Source organism: Emys orbicularis, chromosome 5, assembly GCF_028017835.1.
Source record: "Emys orbicularis isolate rEmyOrb1 chromosome 5, rEmyOrb1.hap1, whole genome shotgun sequence".
NCBI classification, from domain to species: domain Eukaryota; kingdom Metazoa; phylum Chordata; order Testudines; family Emydidae; genus Emys; species Emys orbicularis.
Genome location: NC_088687.1, coordinates 121,280,035 through 121,299,435, shown reverse-complemented (window position 1 = coordinate 121,299,435; position 19,401 = coordinate 121,280,035). Strand labels below are relative to the sequence as shown.

At 41.6% G+C, this 19,401-nt stretch overlaps 1 protein-coding gene across 1 annotated transcript; it reads right to left on the bottom strand.

Moving 5' to 3' along the window:
- Positions 1 to 275: 275 nt before the first annotated feature.
- Positions 276 to 6,521, bottom strand: S100P (S100 calcium binding protein P). Its single transcript, XM_065405391.1, has 2 exons — positions 6,384 to 6,521; positions 276 to 425 (listed from the first exon to the last, which is right to left on the bottom strand). Exons 1-2 carry the CDS (start codon positions 6,519 to 6,521, stop codon positions 276 to 278), a joined length of 288 nt encoding a protein of 95 aa, XP_065261463.1.
- Positions 6,522 to 19,401: the final 12,880 nt, after the last annotated feature.

Sequence of the window (19,401 nt, the reverse complement as noted above, 5' to 3'; positions counted from 1 at the left end):
AGCTCTGGGATAAAATTCTCCATTATGAATAAAAACAGAATTTTAAAAACGAAGGGGTATAAACCACATTTTTTCCAGAGAGAGAGAGAGCAATAAATATACACAACAAGAATGCTAAAAATAGCATTTTATTTGAAGGAGGAGAAACTTAACATGCAAGACAGGGAGTAAACAGAGTATGATTAAACAGTATTTCAGTATATGGAGCAAATAAAGCGAGCAATAACAGCATATGGAATACAGCAAAAGACCAGCTTCTTATGAGCTGTTTTACATTATTTGGGTCCTTTTTGCTCAAAATATTTATGACAGCAGCAAGTCATGGCTGCCACAAAGATGACAAATTCATTGAAGTCTACTTCAGAATCTCCATTTTCATCCAGACCCTTGAAGAGTTTGTCAACAGCTTCCTTATCTTTCCCGGACTAAAAGAGAAAAGAAGCAGTCCATAGTGAGACATGCAATTTATTCTAAAAGCAGCAGCAAAATTGTGTTACTTGAACAATAGAAAGGATGTGATGTGGATCCAAACATCTTAGTACGAGTGTGTGTAGGCTTTAGGGGCACCACCTGGTCCCCGGTGAAGAATCAGCTCAGTTTCTTTGTACCTTTCCACAGGTGATTAAGGGGCTAACTATAGATTAGTTGCTTAGTATCACGGGGTAGCCTTGTTAGTCAGTATCCACAAAAACAACAAGGAGTCCGGTGGCACCTTAAAGACTAACAGATCTATTTGGGCATAAGCTTTTGTGGGTAAAAAACCTCACTTCTTCAGATGCATGAAGTGAAAATTACAGATGCAGGCATTATATTGTGTTTTGCTTCAGTTAACTTGTTTTGATTTCTGGTTAGGTTCCTTTAGGAAAAAAATCCTGGCTGACTTCCCCAGGGCTTTGTTTCTGCTGAGTCATTCCACCAGCTCACAATAGGATATGCAGAACTTTGGAACTCTGTGTTATGCTAATACAAGGCTCTGTGATAGTAGTATCTGGCTAAGAGAGGTGAAAACATTATCTACTAACTTGTTGATCTTGTTGGAGAAAACAGAACAATACTTGGAAAACTATGGGGCCCAAATCCTCCTCTCATTGAGGTCAATGCCAAAAGTTCCATTGGCTTCAAATGGAACAGGTCCATTGGTTCATAAAAGTTGTGTGTGTGCACGCACATTTAAAAGGTCTGTGACCCAAATCCTGTCCTTAAAAGGTATATTTATATATATGGAATGAATAATTAAATGCTGTAGCTATTAACAAATCTATAGGTGCATGTATTGTACCTGCTTTAAAAACATGTTTAATGACCAAACTTGCATAATGCTAAACAAGATACTCTAACCCCAGCTAAAATCTTCACATCTGAATTTAAAAACATCCTTTCGCAGCCTGCTCCCTCAAAGAAAAAAAAAAGAAAAGAAAAAAAAAATCCTTAATAAAATACATGTGTTTGAACTACACTAGAAGGTCAACAAACAGGCTCTGTTGGGCCAAGAGTGGGAGCATTAAAATAAGGCCTCTTCATTGAGAACAACCTGTATGCAGCCCCCACATGTGAACATTTTGGGATTGTCATCTTGAGTGTTCCAGTTGATCTTAGTGACTTGAACATGTTAGTCACGAGGAGCTGTGCACACACAAGGCAGACTCTGAAGCATTCATTAGTAAAGCTAATTTTGAGTTATGGGATGAAAAAATGGTATTCTAGCCATGTCCTTTTTGTTTTCAGCCTATCATAATTTAAATTGACCAACTTGTTTCAAACTGCCCACAACAATTAACCTCTGGCTGAGATTAAACATGACAATTTCCAGGAAAAAAAATAATTTATTTTGAGAATGTTTTAAAGATTTTTTTTTTAAAAGGATTACAACAGGTCTTCAAGCTTGAGTAGAGCTGGGTGAATAATGGAGTCTTTGGGTTGCTGGCCATTTCAAAAAGTCTGAAACAATGTGGTTAGGTTCAAACAAAATTGAAATGTTTTATTTTAATTTTGTCCATTTTAAAATGTTTTTGAATTTAACGTAAAATTCAGGAAAAAATGTTTAGAAAAATGTTGAAATGAAATGTTTTGATTTTTCAGATTTTTAAAAAATTAACAATGGAGCCAAATCGGCACAAATTCATGAAACATTTTGATTTTGCAGAATATACATTTTCACTAAAAAAAAAAAGTTCAGTTTTAATCTGCACCCTGGCGATGATTTGTTCCAATCATAGAATCATAGAATATCAGGGTTGGAAGGGACCTTAGGAGGTCATCTAGTCCAACCCCCTGCTCAAAGCATGACCAATCCCCAACTAAATCATCCCAGCCAGGGCTTTGTCGAGCCAGGTCTTAAAAACCTCTAAGGATGGAGATTCCACCACCTTCCCCTAGGTAACCCATTCCAGTGCTTCACCACCCTCCTAGTGAAATAGTGTTTCCTAATATCCAACCTAGACCTCCCCCACTGCAACTTGAGACCATTACTCCTTGTTCTGTCATCTGCCACCACTGAGAACAGTCTAGATCCATCCTCTTTAGAACCTCCTTTCGGGTAGTTGAAAGCAGCTATCAAATCCCCCCTCATTCTTCTCTTCTGCAGACTAAACAATCCCAGTTCCCTCAGCCTCTCCTCATAAGTCATGTGCTCCAGCCCCCTAATCATTTTTGTTGCCCTCCGCTGGACTCTTTCCAATTTTTCCACATCCTTCTTGTAGTGTGGGGCCCAAAACTGGACACAATGAATTTAAGAGGATGCAGTTTTTATAATAAACAGAGGATGGCAGTAGAGACCTATAAAATATAATTAACTAAAATACTGTGGTTTTGTTGACGCTAGATTTTATATAAATATGAAATTGTGTAAATATTGATCAGTTTTACTGTGAATTTTAAATACTTAACTTCATTGAAATCTGAAGGGTTTGAAGAGTCAGAGTCTAATTAGTTCAATAGTCATTATTTTATTTTTCACTGATTTAATGTAATTTTTTAAATAAAATGAGGAATTATAACCTGAGATATGCCAAAAACTCACCAGAAATTCAGTTATGTGAATAGTCCTGGCTGAACAATATATGATCAAAATTTTGTTCCTTTCTTTTTTCAAATTATGCATACACAGATTTAATTTTAAATTATTCAATGAATTATTTGTGGAGCCGTGTCCATACCCAGGGTCCCTGGTGGGTTGTACTGGGGCAGCTAGCTTGCACTGAAGTCCATGCCACCGCATCCTCACTAGTATTATTATCCATAGTAGATTAAAGCTACCATGGATATGCCTACCTGTGTTACAGTTACACCTTAATTTGTTGTGTAGATGCACACAATAAAGCAGAGCTCTTGCAAATAGCTGAAGCCCTGAGTGATCACTGAACATCACACACAGATCTTAGTGCTCTAAGAATGCATGCACAGTTGTTTGGAAGTTCAGTGTTGGGTGTGTACAAAATGGAACCACTTTTTGAACATTTGGCCCTAGGCTGTGGCAATTAATGGGAAAGATTTTACATTTAGGCAAACAAATGTAACTCCTGTGAGGCACCAGGATGTGTGAAAGCAGAATTTGGCCCAACAGCTTTATGGAGTTTTTAGTGATATAAAAGAAATGGAAACAATCAAGAATGAAAGTTATGACTTCGAACCAACTAAAATTGTTATTGTACAAGTAAAGTGATGTGCAGTAAATAAGGAGACCCAATAATGGGAAGTGAAGTTAAACTTTTGCATTTACATCCTGGGAAGCTAACACACATTATGGGTGGTGATTTTAACATTTGTTAATTTGCAAGAAAGATTGTGAATTTTTTAAAATAAAAATGTATTTTCTCTTCTAACCTAACCTTCACTAACCTTTGCTGCTAAGTAGTAATCTCTCTTTTAAAAAAACCCAAACCACTAAATCTGGAAGCTGAGTCTGAATACTGCAATAAGCAAGCCATAGTAGGGATTAAACTCAGCCCAGTTCAGCAAAACGTGCATTAGCCATATTTATGCTGCAGAGACTTGTGCAAGACTTCAATAATCCCCAAAATGATACAAGGACACTTGCCGCAGCTATAGGCATGCTCCCATATTGCAGTAGCTTGACCTAATGGGCCAAATTCTTCCCTTACATATGCATGCCTTACTGCTCAGTGAGAACCAGGTGTCTATATGTGAAGCCATGATTTCCCTTTACTGAATGAAGTTTGATAAAAACAAGTCTGTATAATAGTCTAAAAATATATGAATGCAATTAAATTCAAGTTAAGTCAGAAATTTTAGGAATGGATTATTGGTGGCTATGGCCAAATGCAAACATATTAGTTAGAGCTCCCCAGAAAATGATAGTATCGATAGTGGAAATATTTCTGTTTTCTAATTGAAAAGTCAAAAGACATGACATTTTTTAAGGAAGTAAATAAAAAAAAAATTCCATTGCAGGGGAACTGAAGTATAATTTTTCAGCTGCCAGGCTGAAAGGCTATTGTCAATTTCAAAAAGTTGAAAAAAAAATGTGGCTAGGTTGGAACAAAAGTCTTCACTTTGAAAGTGAAATTGACAAGAGCCTTCCAGCCCAGCTGCCTGCGAAACAGAGAGCTGGGGCATTCAGCCTTTCTGGCCTGGGGGCAGGAGTGAGGGAGGTGGGGAGAGAGTTTTCCAGCTCTCTGGACCCTAGACCAGGGGGGAGGTGGGGAGGCTGGGGGCCTGGGCTCTCTCTCTCTCCAGAGAGTACTGGAGGCTGATAGCCGGAGGGCAGAGAGCCAGGGTAATCAGCCTCTGCAGCCCTTCTGGAAAGATTTGTCAGACAGGAGCCTTCCAACAGGAAAGCAGGCAAGCTGTCATTTTGATTTTCCCAATGGAAAATTGAAATTTTTCATCAAAAGTGAAATTTTCTCACAGGAAATTTCAGTTTTGTGAAAAAGATGTTTTTAATTGGAAAATCATTCTGACAAAATTTTTCCAACCACCTCTAATGTTACTGTTTTCTAGAAGGTTTCAGAGTAGCAGCCATGTTAGTCTGTATCCGCAAAAAGAACAGGAGTACTTGTGGCACCTTAGAGACTAACAAATTTATTAGAGCATAAGCTTTCGTGGGCTACAGCCCACTTCTTCGGATGCATAGAATGGAACATATATTGAGGAGATATATATACACACACATACAGAGAGCATGAACAGGTGGGAGTTGTTTTACCAACTCTGAGAGGCCAATTAAGTAAGAGAAAAAAAACTTTTGAAGTGATAATCAAGATAGCCCAGTACAGACAGTTTGATAAGAAGTGTGAGAATACTTACAAGGGGAGATAGATTTTCTAGAAAATATCCTTTGCAACTTAATGTTATTAAGAATGGTAAACATTTCATGATGCCACATTGCAGAGCGTGGAATACTTCTCTACACTGACACTTTACAGCGCTGCAACTTTCTCGCTCAGGGGTGTGAAAAAACACCCCCGAGTGCTGCAAGTTTCAGCGCTGTAAAGCCAGTGTAGACAGTAGCTACGCCCCTCGTGGAGGTGGTTTTTTAAGAACGCGCTGTGCCACGACTACACAAGTGGCAGTGCTTTAATGTTGCCAGTGAAGACGTGCTACAGAGATAGATGAAAAATACTTAAGAGCACATTCTGATTATTTAACAATGCTGTTATCTGAAACATTTTCTTTATTTCTTTCCCTTTATTTGTTATTAAGAAGGACACTTCACAAACAGTTCTTCCAAGTTCATCTACTCTGTCCCACTGCTGCTTATATACCATACTTGTATACATGCTCAGATATCACAGTAAGAAGTGTGGTATAAAGGCCTAGACCAAAAGACTCCCCATTTGCTGTCATTATATTCAATTGTTAGCATCACAATCCTTTTTCACAGCAGTTAATTGAGACATCATATGGGATTACAAATTCTGGTGGGGAGTAAACAACAGGAGCAGATGACTTCTGAAGAAGTAAATATTCTGTTTAAATGCCATTGCCCTGAAAACTAGAGAGAGGAATAAGAAATACAGAGAACCTGACAATCAGTATTGAGTCTGACTACTGCATTCAATTCTGTGATCTGCGTTCACTTTCAAAGCCACATTGTCAGCATGGGATAGCTCAGAGGGGGAGGGATAGCTCAGTGGTTTGAGCATTGGCCTGCTAAACCGAGAGTTGTGAGTTCAATCCTTGAGGGGGCCATTTAGCAAACTGGGGTAAAAATCAGTCTGGGGATTAGCCCTGCTTTGAGCAGGGGGTTAGACTAGATGATCTCCTGAGGTCCCTTCCAACCCTGATATTCTAAAAGATCCCACACAACTTCCCTTAACAGTAATGATTTCTGTAGCCAATTCCCTGCACAAAACACCAAAAATGTCTCTCTCCATTTTGCTTTAAGTCTATTACAGAGAATATATACTGAACTATTACTTTACCGAGAGGAAGTTGGGTAGCTCTTTTTCCAGGAGGGTCTTTAGTTCTCCTTTGGTGAGGGTTTGCTTATTGCCTTCAGCCCCGGAATACTTGTCAAAGACATTAATGATCATTCCCATTGCAGTTTCCAGTTCAGACATCTTTGCTAATGGATTCTGGCTTCCTTCTTTGTGTGAATAGCCTCTGGTCCTTCTTTAGAGAGTAGAGACTGAACGGGTTCTGGGGTGCTTTATATAGCTATCACATCTCATTGTTATACAGTGAGCGGAGCCAGTTAGCAAATATTTACACCTTAAGCACCACTTTTCATCATCTAGGTGCAGCTTGAAATCAAATTCCTTTATAAAGAAATTCAATTCAAAATTCAAGCTTTATCAGTAGGGCAGAGCTGGAACAATGATTTATACATCACCATAAACCAGCCACTCCTTCAAGATTAAGTGTGATTCAATTTAAGCTTTTTAATCAGTAAATGGCTAACAGCCCAACCCTTAAAAGAATGTATATTGGGCCTGCAATGGTGAAAGAGCAGCAAATAACTTCCTACTCATAGTAAAGGGTGGCTAGGGACTCTGAGAGTTGCCATCTTTTTCAAACGACAACCAGCTGAGTGGCAGAGTTCTGAAGTGTACAAGGGCCTGGGCAGTAGTTTAATTGAACACAGACTGATATATTGCATTGATGATGCATGGACATCTGTGCCCTTGGACAGTGATGAGATTAATCTTTAAGTGTCATGAAACTGCTTAGTATTGGCCTACATCAGCATCAACAGAGAGTTTCTCTTTTCAACCTTACAGCAGCATCACCTGTTCTAAGAGACAAAATCACACCAAAACTCCATAGTCTTCAGAGGTTCCTGATCTCATCTCTGATTCACTTGAGGAGGCTAGTCCACATTTTTTAAAATGTCAACTGACTCTAGCTACTGTATCTCAGAGATTGATTTCAGGGGCCCATCAAGGCAGCTGGATCCTACAGGAACATTGAAATGGATGGAGCCCAAAGGGAAGCTTTCAGAAACATTATCTGTAGAAGACCCCTGGCTCTGGAACTCTCTGTCACCTGAGATTAGGATAAACCTGAGTTTTGCTGTCTTCACGGCAAAGTTTACCTCTTTATGATTGACGTTAGTTATGTACAGCATAATTTATAAGAGTGGGCAGATTTTTTTAATTGAGGGAATTTCAAAAATTAAATTAATTACTCACAGAAATGTATAATTGGTTGTACATCAGCAAGTGCCTGTGGCATGTCACCCACAAAAGATCATAGAGCAAGAAGACCTAGAATGGGCACATTAAAAACTAGTGTCACTGAAGCCATCCTGAAACCAGAATGTAACTTTCCTTATCACATCTCCCTTGTCTGTAATTTTGCACATCTTGTATAACCATGGGTGGCATGTGACTTCCATATCTGGGGAGGCTGGGCTTGAGCACCAGAAGCCCCCTAGAAATGTGTGTGGGGGGGGTGGGGGGGGGGACGACACTGGTGCCTGGACCACGGCCCCTCCCCCTGCTCAATTCTGAGACCCACCTCCACTTGGCCTTCTCCCACCAAGACCCTGCCCACACTCCATCCCAACTCCGCCACAGGGCCTGCTACTGTTTGGCCCTCTTCCCTGCCATTCACGCTCCTCTTTCCCCTCCCCCAAGGGGTCCCACCACCTGCACCTCTCTGCTTCCTTCCCCAACGGACCCTCCCCCACCATTCGCACCTCCCTCCCCCGAGGGGCCCCACTGCCTGTGCCTCTCTCCGCCCCTTCCCGAGGGGCCCCACCGCCGTGCCTTTCTGCCTCTCAGGGGATGAGGGGTGGGGGAAAGGACTCTTCGGCTCTCTGCTACGTGCAGGAAATCTGGGTGGATCCGCAGCAATGGGGTTCCCAAATGGCAGTGGAACAAAAGATGGCACGCCTATCCCTATTTTGGCACCAGCCCACTTTGCCAGACTACCTCAATGGTGAGGTGAGAAGCGCAAGAGGCGGGTGGGGGGAATTTGGGGGAAGAGGCGGGGCCACAGGGCAAGAGCGGGATGCGGGAGCAGGGCCTCGGGGTGGAGCGCAGGCGGGGCCACGGCCGGAGGGCCTTTTGGCAGTGGCATTCCAAAGGCAGCAGGCTGGCAGCGTGCCTCCAGAGGGAGGTGTGCCACATCCTGTTTGGGGAGGCTTAGCCTCCCCGACCTATTATACATGCCGCCCATGTGTCTAATCTTTGGAATAGATACAACAGTATCCTGTATAACCTTTGGAACATTACCAGGATGTATGTTTTATTTAATGTTTTATTCTTTTGTAGAATCATAGAAGTGTAGAACTGGAAGGGACCTAATAAGTCATCTAGTCCAGTCCCCTGCCCTCGAGGCAGGACTAAGCAGTAAATAGAACATTCCTGACAGGTGTTTGTCAACCTGTTCTTAAAACCTCCAAAGATGGAGATTCCACAACCTCCCTAAGCAATTTATTCCAGTGCTTAACTACCCGGACAGTTAGGAAGTTTTTCCTAATGTCCAACCTAAACCGCCCCTGCTGCAATTTAAGCCCGGTGCTTCTTGTCCTATCCTCTGAGGTTAATGAGAACAATTTTTCAACCTCCTCCTTGTAACAATATTTTATATACTTGAATACTTTTATGTCCTGCTCAGTCTTCTCTTCTCCAGACAAAACAAACCCAATTTTTTCTATCTTCCCTCATAGGTCATGTTTTCTAGATCTTTAATCATTTTTGTTGCTCTTCCCTGGACTTTCTACAATTTGTCCACATCTTTCCTGATATGTGGCGCCCAGAACTGGACACACTACTCCAGCTGAAGCCTTATCAGGGCAGAGTAGAGCCGAAGAATTACAGTAACTCCTCACTTAAAGTCATCCCGGTTAAGGTTGTTTCATTGTTACGTTGCTGATCAATTAGAGAACATGCTCGTTTAAAGTTGCGCAATGCTCCCTTATAACGTTGTTTGGCAGCCGCCTCCTTTCTCCACTGCTTACAGAAAGAGCAGCCCATTGGAGCTAGCTGGTGGGGGCTTGGAACCAGGGTGGACCGGCAGCCTCCCTATCAGATCCCCGCTCCCCTAAGTTCCCTGTGGGGCAGCTGCCCAGCAAGCTATGAATTGCTGGCAGTTCAGCTGTCCCTTCCCCGACTGCCACGTGCTGCTCCTGCCCTTTGCCTTGGAGCTGCTCCCGGTAGCCTCATGCTTGCTGTGAGGGCGGAGGGGGGAGAAGAGAGGGGCTAATGTCAGGGTGTCCCCCTCTCCCCTGCTCCTGCCCCCCACTTACTCCATCTCTGTAGAGTAGGGGAGGGACACAACAGGGCTCAGGACGGAGGAGCTTGCTGGCAGTAGCTGCTGTCTCAACTTGCAGGTGTACTTAAAAAGGCAGTGTATGTAAGAGTGGGGTCAGCATACTTAAAGGGGCAATGTGCATCTCTCTCTCTTTCTCACACACACACAGGGTGTGTGTCTCTGTCTGCCATGCTGTTTCCCCTCCCTCCATTTGTGCTGCGTTGTAGAGTGTGAGGCTACATTAACAACAATATGTCAACCCTTGAGGGCTCAGCCGAGTGCTAGTTCATCATTTAGCAGTAAGGCATTCCCTGGGAACTATCCCACCCTCTGACTTCAGCACCTCAACCAAGCTTCACAATCATCATTGCTGTTTACAGTATTAAATTGTTTGTTTAAAACTTATACTGTGTGTGTGTATATATATATATATAGTCTTTTGTCTGGTGAAAAAAATTTCCCTGGAACCCCCCATTTACATTAATTCTTATGGGGAAATTGGATTCGCTTAACATCGTTTTGCTTAAAGTCGCATTTTTCAGGAACATAACTACAACGTTAAGCGAGGAGTTACTGTACTTCTCGTGTCTTGCTTTCAACATTCCTGCTAATACATCCCAGAATGATGTTTGATTTTTTTGCAACAGTGTTACCCTGAACTCATATTTAGCTTGTGATCCACCATGACCCCAAGTCCCTTTCCACACTACTTCTTCCTAGGCAGTCATTTCCCATTTTGTATGTGTGCAACTGATTGTTCCTTCCTAAGTGGAGTACTTTGCATTTGTCCTTATTGTATTTCATCCTATTTACGTCAGATCATTTTTCCAGTTTGTCCAGATCATTTTGAATTTTAATCCTATCCTCCAAAGCACTTGATCCCCTCCCAGCTTGGTATCGTCTGCAAACTTTATAAATGTTTTCTCTATGGCATCTATGCCATTATCTAAATTGTTTATGAAGATATTGAACAAAACTGGACCAATGCCAATCCCTGCAGGACCCCACTCAATATGCCCTTGCAACTTGACTGTGAACCACTGATAACTCTGGGAACGGTTTTCCAATCATTTATGCATCCACCTTATAGTAGCTGCACCCCTAGGCTATATTTCCCTACTATTGATCATAGTCAACTTAGCATAGGTTAGTTGCAGCTGTCTTCTAAAACCTAGATCCTCAAAGGTATTCAGGTGCCTAACTCCATTGATTTCAATGGGAAATCAATGGAGCTAGGCACCTAAGTACCTTTGATGATTGAGGCTGAACTGATAAGGTCTCTAGTAAAGCCTTTCATTCTCATGCCAAGTTTCTGTTGAAATCAATGGAATTTCTCTGGAATGAGTAATGAGTAGGAATAAGGATTAGGCCCTAAATTAGATTTCTGGGCAATGATCATCATGTCATAAGAACAGCCAGACCAATGGTCCATCTAGCTTAGTATCCTATCATTCTGGCAGTGATCAGTGCCAGATGTTTCAGAGGGAACGAACAGAACAGGACAATTATAGAGTGATCCATCCCCTCTCATCCAGGCCCATCTTCTAGCTGCCAGAAGTTTCAAGAAACCCAGAGCATGGGGTTGCATTCCTGAGCACCTTGGTTAATAGCCATTGATGGACATAACCTCCATGAACTTATCTAATTCTTTTTTGAACCTAATTATACTTTTGGCCTTCACAGCATCCCCTGGCAACAAGTTCCACCTTGACTGTGCATTGTGTGAAGTAGTACTTCCTCATGTTTGTTTTAAACCTGCTATCTATTAATTTCATTGGTTGACCCCGGTTCTTGTGTTATGTGAAGGAATAAATAAAATGTGTGCAATGTACATTGTGACCGGAGTCCCAGGGGAGCCAACTGAAGTCACTCAATTAGGGTGAACTGCAAAGAATGGGGCAGACAATCCCCAAAGCTGGTGGATATTCCAATGCTTAGATTTATCAAGCTAGCACAAAACAGCTTCTATAATACCTCACTGGTTACCAGAAGCCAACAACACAGTTCCCTTAAAGCAACCCAGCCTTAGGCCTCCATCCAGACAACCAAGTCGAATAAGATTTTTAGTAATCCTCATCATATTTATCATATTAAAAAGTTCTACCAATCCCAAATGATTGGACACATTACCTCCCAGGTTAATGAATATTCCAGATCTTACACAAATACATGCTTACAGCCAATTCTTATTAACCAAACTAAAATTTATTAAAAAAGAAAAGAGACAGTATTGGTTAAAAGATCAGTATACATACAGACCTGAGTACAATTCTTGAGATTCAGATTCATAGCAGAGATGGTGAGCTTTGTAGTGGCAAAGAGTTCTTTCAGAATTAGTTCATAGGTTATAGACCAATGTTTATATTCAGGGTGGTCCAGTCAGGACTGGGATCTCAGCCTTGTGGTTTAAGCTTCTCCTGCATGACGCCTCAAGCAGATCTGAAATAAAAAGGATTGAGACCTGTAGCAAGTTTGACACTCACCGGTGTGGTGCCTCCTGCTGGTCGTCTTGGGAATTAGCTCAACTCCAGCTCCGGAGCGCCTCCTTCTGGCCGGTGTCTCTCCTGCCTTAGGCTCCATGTCCCTCCCAGACTCCGGTGCCACTTTCCTCAGGGTTTTGCCCCCAGGGGTACCCCCTTACTTTGGGTCTCCCCTCCCAGGGGAACCCCCAACCCTCTAAACCCACCTTGCCTCAGTATCTACTGCCAGTCATCATCTAGTCATCGTGCCCTTTCACTGGGGCAAACTGTAGTCTGTAACGGCGACTCATCATTGGCAAGGGAGTAGGACCTGCTGCCTTTGTCTATCCCTGGGCTGCCCCTCTGCAGCCCCAGTACCTTTTGTAGGCCTTCAACAAGGCCTGCAGCCTGGGGGTTTACCAGGCTGGAGCTCCCCAGCTCCCTTTGCCCTTCCCCAGCACTGACCCTCTTCAGGTACCTTGCTCCCAGGCACTTGCCACTCCAGGGCTAGAGTGAGCCTTTTTTGTCTCCTGGCCCCACAGCCCTTTTATCCAGGCCAGCTGTGGCCTGATTAAGCCAGCCACACCTGGGGCCAACTATTTCACCAGCCTCCCTCAGCTGCTCTTAATCCCTTTTACCTACAGGACCCAAAGCATCTTTATACAGTTTCAGGCCTTCTTGTAACAGCTCAGAGTCCTCCCGTGAACAATAGGCAATTATGGGGACTTTTGAAGTAAATCCATTTCCAAGCATCGCTGGTAATTATCTACACAGATTAACATAAGGCAATTGCCTGTTTTTCCACCATTTGCAGATGATTTGCTATACATTTCAAAGAGAGATGAATACAGTGATATCCTATGTTTACAGTTCATTTAAATGTTAAGATGTTCTTTTGATCTCTGAATTAACAGAATACAGCATAGACAGGGACTGTTTGATTACATTGTTAAACTCTACCAATACATATGTAAACATACAAAAACACAAACATTATCTACCAATATGTCTTTAAGGGTTGAATTTGGGTCATTTATCTTGCAGGATGCTTAACCCTTTCTGGTCATGCGTCACACCCCCAACACGAGATTGGTCTGGAAGGGAGCTATTAGAGCTCCTGGATACACCTCAAGGCTCTCCAAACCTTGACAAGGCATCAGCCACAAGATTCTCTTTTCCTTTGATATGAATTGTGTCCATATCAAACTCTTGCAAGGCCAAACTCCAATGGAGTAAGCTAGAATTGCTTCCTTTTGCTTTGTGTAACCACACCAAGGGATCATGATAACTGAACATGGTAAACTTCTTGTTATACAAATAGGGTTTGAGTTGCTTTACTGCCCACACAATTGCATAGAATTCTTTCTCTACAGTAGTGTAGTATTGTTCAGTGGGTGTCAATTTTTTGCTTAGATATGCAATGGGGTGCCTTTTACCCTTTTCCCCATCCTGCATCAGCACAGCTCCCAACCCCACATTAGAAGCATCTGTGCACAAGACCATTTTCCCAAAATCAGGGCTGACTAATATAGGCTTCTTAGCTAAGGTCTCTTTTATTTTTTGGAAGCCTTACTCACAGGCCTCGGTCCACTTTACCTCATCCAGTTCCCCTTTTGGGTAAGGTCTGTTATGGGGGCCACAATGTCGCTAAATCCATTTACAAACTTGCGATAATAGTTGACCAGCCCAATAAAGGATTGGACCTGCTTCTTTGTTTTAGGGGCAGGCCAGCCTTTTATGGCTTCTACTTTCAGGGGATCAGGGCGTACCAATTCACTTCCCTGTGTCCCAGGTATGATACCTCTGCAGCTCCTAAGACGCACTTGGAGATCTTAACAGTTAGGTTGGCTTCCCTTAGCCTTTGTAACACAATTCCCATGTGGTATAGATGATCTTTCCAGGAACAGTTGAAAATAGCCAAGTCATCTATATAGGCTTTGGCAAAGGTCTGCAATCCATGGAAAACCTCATTAATGAGTCTCATAAAGGTGGCACTGTAATTTTTTAATTTAAACGGTAGAACCTTGAACTCATACAGACCAGAATCCATCATAGCCTGCAATCTCTCCTTAAAGTGTGACCCGTACTACCCTACTAGATGTTCTTCAGTATTGCCTTCCCAGGAGTCACGGATCAAATTCAAGGGTCCCCTGACCTGTCTCCCATACAAGAGATCAAAGGAAGCAAACCCTGTGGATTCTTGGGGCACGCTTCTATATGCAAACAGTAGATATGGAAGTAACACATCCCAGTCACCCTCGTGCCTGGAAACATACATCCTAAGCACAGCTTTCAGAGTGCTATTAATTTCATTCATTCTTGTGTGATGTGAAGGAGTAAATAAAATTTGTGTGTGTGCACACAAACAAAACCTCAACACCTTCTGCTACAAGTGCAAGGGGCATTTCTTTGACCTTGCCTTCTCTAGTATAAATACATATCAACAGATATATTAAAACAAAAATAAAACCAGAAACACACCCAAAACACCCCAGCACAACAAGACACTCCACTGCATACACTTCTCTCCCTCAGGAGAGGATGCGAGAACAAGCACATGACAATGTCAATCACATTGCTCATGCACTATGGGAAGGCGCTCAGATAACTATGGTGGTGATTGTGGTATAAGAACCTATATGGAATAGAAAATAAACTTCTGCTGAATTGAATGAGAGTTGTGTGTATGTGCATGTAACTGATACAATGAGCAGGCAGACGACTATTTTTTCTGAGATCAATGTAAATCTTGAATCATATAACTGTATTAGGACAGAGAGAAAAGCAAGCCACAGAGAGAAATATTCATCAATAGCATTGATCAATCTATGGAATACTGTGTTATCCATATGCATATGACATAAACTGGTGGTCACAAAGAGTGGTATTTGTCTGCCAAAAAAAAGTGACAATCTTTTTCACACATTAAATAACCAAGGTGTTATGGGGTTTTGTTTTGTTTTGTATTGTTTTAAATAAACCACAGCATTTTGAATTTCCAGAAAGTGAAATGTCATCAAGCCAGCACTACCGGTTTTTCATGCTGGCATGACCTACTGATGTGTACTCGTTCAACCCCCTCCATTAAAAATATCCCAGAACAGCCTTGCTATCGCTACTGGTATTGCAGGTAAAATAGAGTTTGAACAGGTATCATATACAGTACAAGTGGGTAGTGTTTTAATTCTGGTCTTTCTGTCTATTAAAAGCTCCATAGGCAGATGAACCACCTTCCTTGGGCCTATTTAAATGTACCTAATTTAATTTTTTGTGCAAAAGATGCTCCGTTCATATTTCTTCCTTAGAATGATGGTACAGTGGACTGTGGTTGTTTGGAGGAGAGGTATAGTGGTGCAGTGCTCATATAGGGCCAAATGGCAAATGCTGAAGTTCCTGCTTAGGCCCTCTGGAGTGGAGGGGACAGAGAAACAGGAACTGGGTTGTCGTAGGTGTTTCTTTTACCCTCTACTCCTGGGGAAATTTTTGTGTGTGTCTGCATTGTTACAGGCATACTTGCTGACGGGCATTTTGAAATAAATTACCAAAATAATTGAAACTGGCATGATTATATAGTGTTATTTTCACAAATAGAATTTGCAGAATTTTTAATATTTTGGTTGAGGATTTTAAATTTTTTGGCACAGAATTCCCCCAGGAGTAGTGTATGTGGAGGAACTGAACACACACATTGAATTTTCTGGTTCTTGGTTTTCATCTCTCAAGTCTTACCTTTGCTGCAGGTTTAAAAACCTTCTGGTTTCCTCTCCATGCACACCTACATGACTTCTGTGAACACTAATAGGCTTATATGCATACATCAAGAGGAGAAGAGACCTTTCAGTCTGTTATGGAACATAGATAAGACAGATTTTCCAGTGCACTGGACTGTTTGCTGTTTGCGTAGAATCTGTACGCATTGCTTATTAGAGGTTGAGGTTTATCTATATTTGCACGTGAAAGACTCACTTCAGATCTGGTTAATGTCTAAAAGGTCATTCAGTTTCCATCGCCTGTGGTTAAGTTCAGTTACCTCTTGTTCTTAAATGACAGCACCATCACATAATTTTGTAATATGCAGATAGAAGTATTTAATTTAATGAAGTGAGGCTAGTGAGGTACAGATAGAAAAACAGAGTTCTTATGATCTTATTCTGATACTTGACAATGTACTTGTTCAGTTCCTATCAATTCTCTTCAATGTTCCTTAAGTAAATGCTTAAGCAATGACGTACTTACTGTTCTTCATTAACATTTGTTTCCAAAACTGCTTAACCCAGGAAGGGGGCAGGAAGGTTTGTGCTTTCCTTTTGTGTCAGTTGTTTTTTATTCCTTTGTGCTTGTCCTTTTCTTCATTTTTTTTGCTTCAAGACTTCAATCTAAATTCCACTGAAGCAGAGTCTTTCTGGCAACTGCAGGAAGGTATCACTCTAATAAATGGCAAGCTGTTAAACCTTGTGGAGACCTGAGAAATTTCTGGGTTTTTTTTAAAATGGAAAAATAGGTCTGAGTTAGTTTCCGCTCATTTGTATTGTTACTGGTCAGGAGGAACTTTATCCATGTCAGTTTTATGTTTTCTTCCACTCATTGTTAGAAATGTTAAACAGCACAGAGCCAAGAACCCATCCCTGTGGGACCTCACTAGAAACACACCCACTTGATGATGATTTCTTTCTTGAAACAACAAGCAATGAAATGACGATGGAGACGTCACCTAGGATGACCAGATAGCAAGTGTGAAAAATCAGGACGGGGTGGGGGGGTAATAGGTACCTATATAAGTAAAAGGCCCAAAAATCGGGACTGTCCCTATAAAATCGGGACATCTGGTCACCCTAACGTCACCTAACGTCATGAACAAACTATCAGGAATTAAAGCACTGGGGGATAATTATTGCAAATCCTTAGACAGGTAACAAGTCTGCAGAAGTACCACCCCTTGGGGGAAAGTGCATATATTGGTTTTGTTCAAGAGACCCAGCAAACAAAAAACGGAGACTAGTATGAAGTGGCCAGCCTGATATAGAGAGGGGTCACTCTCACTGAATGACACAGAGACCAAGAGGGACAGACCCTGCTGGAGGGGTCTCCGTATAAAAAATGGGTGACACCTAGTAAGACAGGCAGGCATGTAAGCTATTTATTGTTTTCAAGATATGTTCTCTCTGTAATGCTTTTGTTCTACATAAATACCTTGCTGGATGAAGGCAGGCTGGTCACTGGTATCTCTGTCATAGTTCCTGGAAGAGAGCAGGGTGCCAGGTGCTGAACTAAACTCAGGCTTGCTAAGGTGATCACAGTGAATTACAGGAGGGAATTGCAGCCTGAATCCCTGATCTCTGGAGGGAGCGGAACAGAGGTTCTCACCCTGAGAAAGGTGGTGGTAAAAGCCTGACACCTAAGTGGGGCGCCCTCCAAGAGGCCATGAAGGAGTTAGAAGTACAGTTACTTTGGTAACTATGACAACCTCAGGCTGTGGTGTTTCTCAGATTTAACAACATACCTTAGCTGGTCCTGAATTTGGTCTTTGCCTTCATATCTGATTTCATCCCACGTGATTCCTTGACACCGGAAGAGAGAAGGAAACTTCACCCAACAACTGGAACTTGACTCCTCACAGAGGTGAAATTCTGGCCCTGTGAAATCAATGGCAAAACTTCCATTGACTTCAGAGGGGCTAGAATTTCATGCCAGTCTTCCAACCTGACCTCTGACAGACCAGTGACTCAGCTTTTACAAGGCAAATGCCACAGCGATGGCCAGAAGCCAATTACCAGACTACAAAAAAAGAGCACCTATTATTTTTCCCCTTTTCCTATCGTCTCTTGTCTGTAATGGGTTGCAAAAATAGATTTGACCAAGCTAACAGGTATGTGAGGAAGCTGACAATGTTTTGTTGTAACTCATTTCATAGACCAGCATTTTAAAATAAGTTTAAAATATCCAATTAGTTGTGAAAGTTACAATTTCACTTGAATGCTTAAGTTAATAAAGTAAAAGGTTTTCTCATTGCATGTGGCTTACCTATGTTTAGCTCTAGCATTGGGGTTTACAAATAACATCTAATTAACCCATGAACTAAGTGGCTGGAGAATAAGGTCCTTGTGGTCGATGACCTTCATTGCAAACAAATATTTGGTTTTCTAAAGATAATGTTATATTCCGACTTAATTTGTAATGAAAGAGATGCCAGGGCTCAAGCAATTAGGTGCTGAGGCTCAAGTAATTTTTTTACATTTACAACTGATGCAGCAAGTCCAGAGGTGCTGTGGCTATGAACTACCAAGCTCAGATGTGCCAAGGCTCATCCCTGGCAAGTCCTGGCACAAATTAAGCACTGGTTATACTATAGTCTGTGGACATAATTTTTTTCTTCTTCCTCCCCCCATCTAAGTACGGCAAAAACCCGTCCAATAAATTATCTAGTAAAGTGATTCTCAATTTACGAACCACTGGCTCTCTGTTGTTTGAAGAGCCCTTTTAGCTGGTCCCTAGAAGGAAATGTTTTGAGAACCAAGCAGTGGAATACTAGGGTTTGAGCAGTGGAAATTGGTCCATGAATGGATATCTCCTACAGAGTAATATGCAGAATGTGTTTAAGTACATTGTTGAATCAAGGCCTGGGACAGTTGGAGAGCCATTGATCCAGTCCTCCTCCTTGATGGTATAAGATTATTTTCTGCATGCTATTCTCTAGTACTTTGTTGTAGTCCAGTTCTAAATGACCCAACAGTGAGACTACAAAGACTGTTCCTGTTATTTACTTGCAATAAGCTCTCTGTGGAGAGAAACAGAAAAGAAGGCTACACTCAGAGAACACAGTTATGCAAAATAAAAGATATACAGACAAAGCTACAATACCTGCACATCTATAACCGGGGCAAGATAACAGAGTGGCTGATATAGGACTTGATTAATAAAGAATTAAAGCAGGGGTAACATAATTCATGCCATTCCATACAGGTTTATGGAAAATAAATCCTGTCAAACTAACCTGATGAGATTACAAGTTGGGTTGATAAAGTGAATAGTGTTGATGTAATATACTTAGACTTCTGCAAGACATTTTACTTGGTACTTCACAAACATTTTGATTTAAAAACTGGAACAATACAAAATTAACCTGGCTTGCTTTAAATAGATTAAAAACTGGCTAGAGTCCCAAAATGTAACTCTAAATGGGGAATCATCATCAAGTGGGTGTGTTTCTAGTGAGGTCCCACAGGGATGGGTTCTTGGCTCTGTGCTGTTTAACATTTCTAACAATGAGTGGAAGAAAACATAA

What these genes read in the sequence shown, in the direction of transcription:
- S100P (XM_065405391.1), bottom strand. Translation starts at nt 6,521, where the DNA reads ATGTCTGAACTGGAAACTGCAATGGGAATGATCATTAATGTCTTTGAC. An exon ending in AGCTACCCAACTTCCTCTCG is followed by an intron (nt 426 to 6,383) that starts GTAAAGTAATAG and finishes TTTCTCTTTTAG; the next exon opens with TCCGGGAAAGATAAGGAAGC.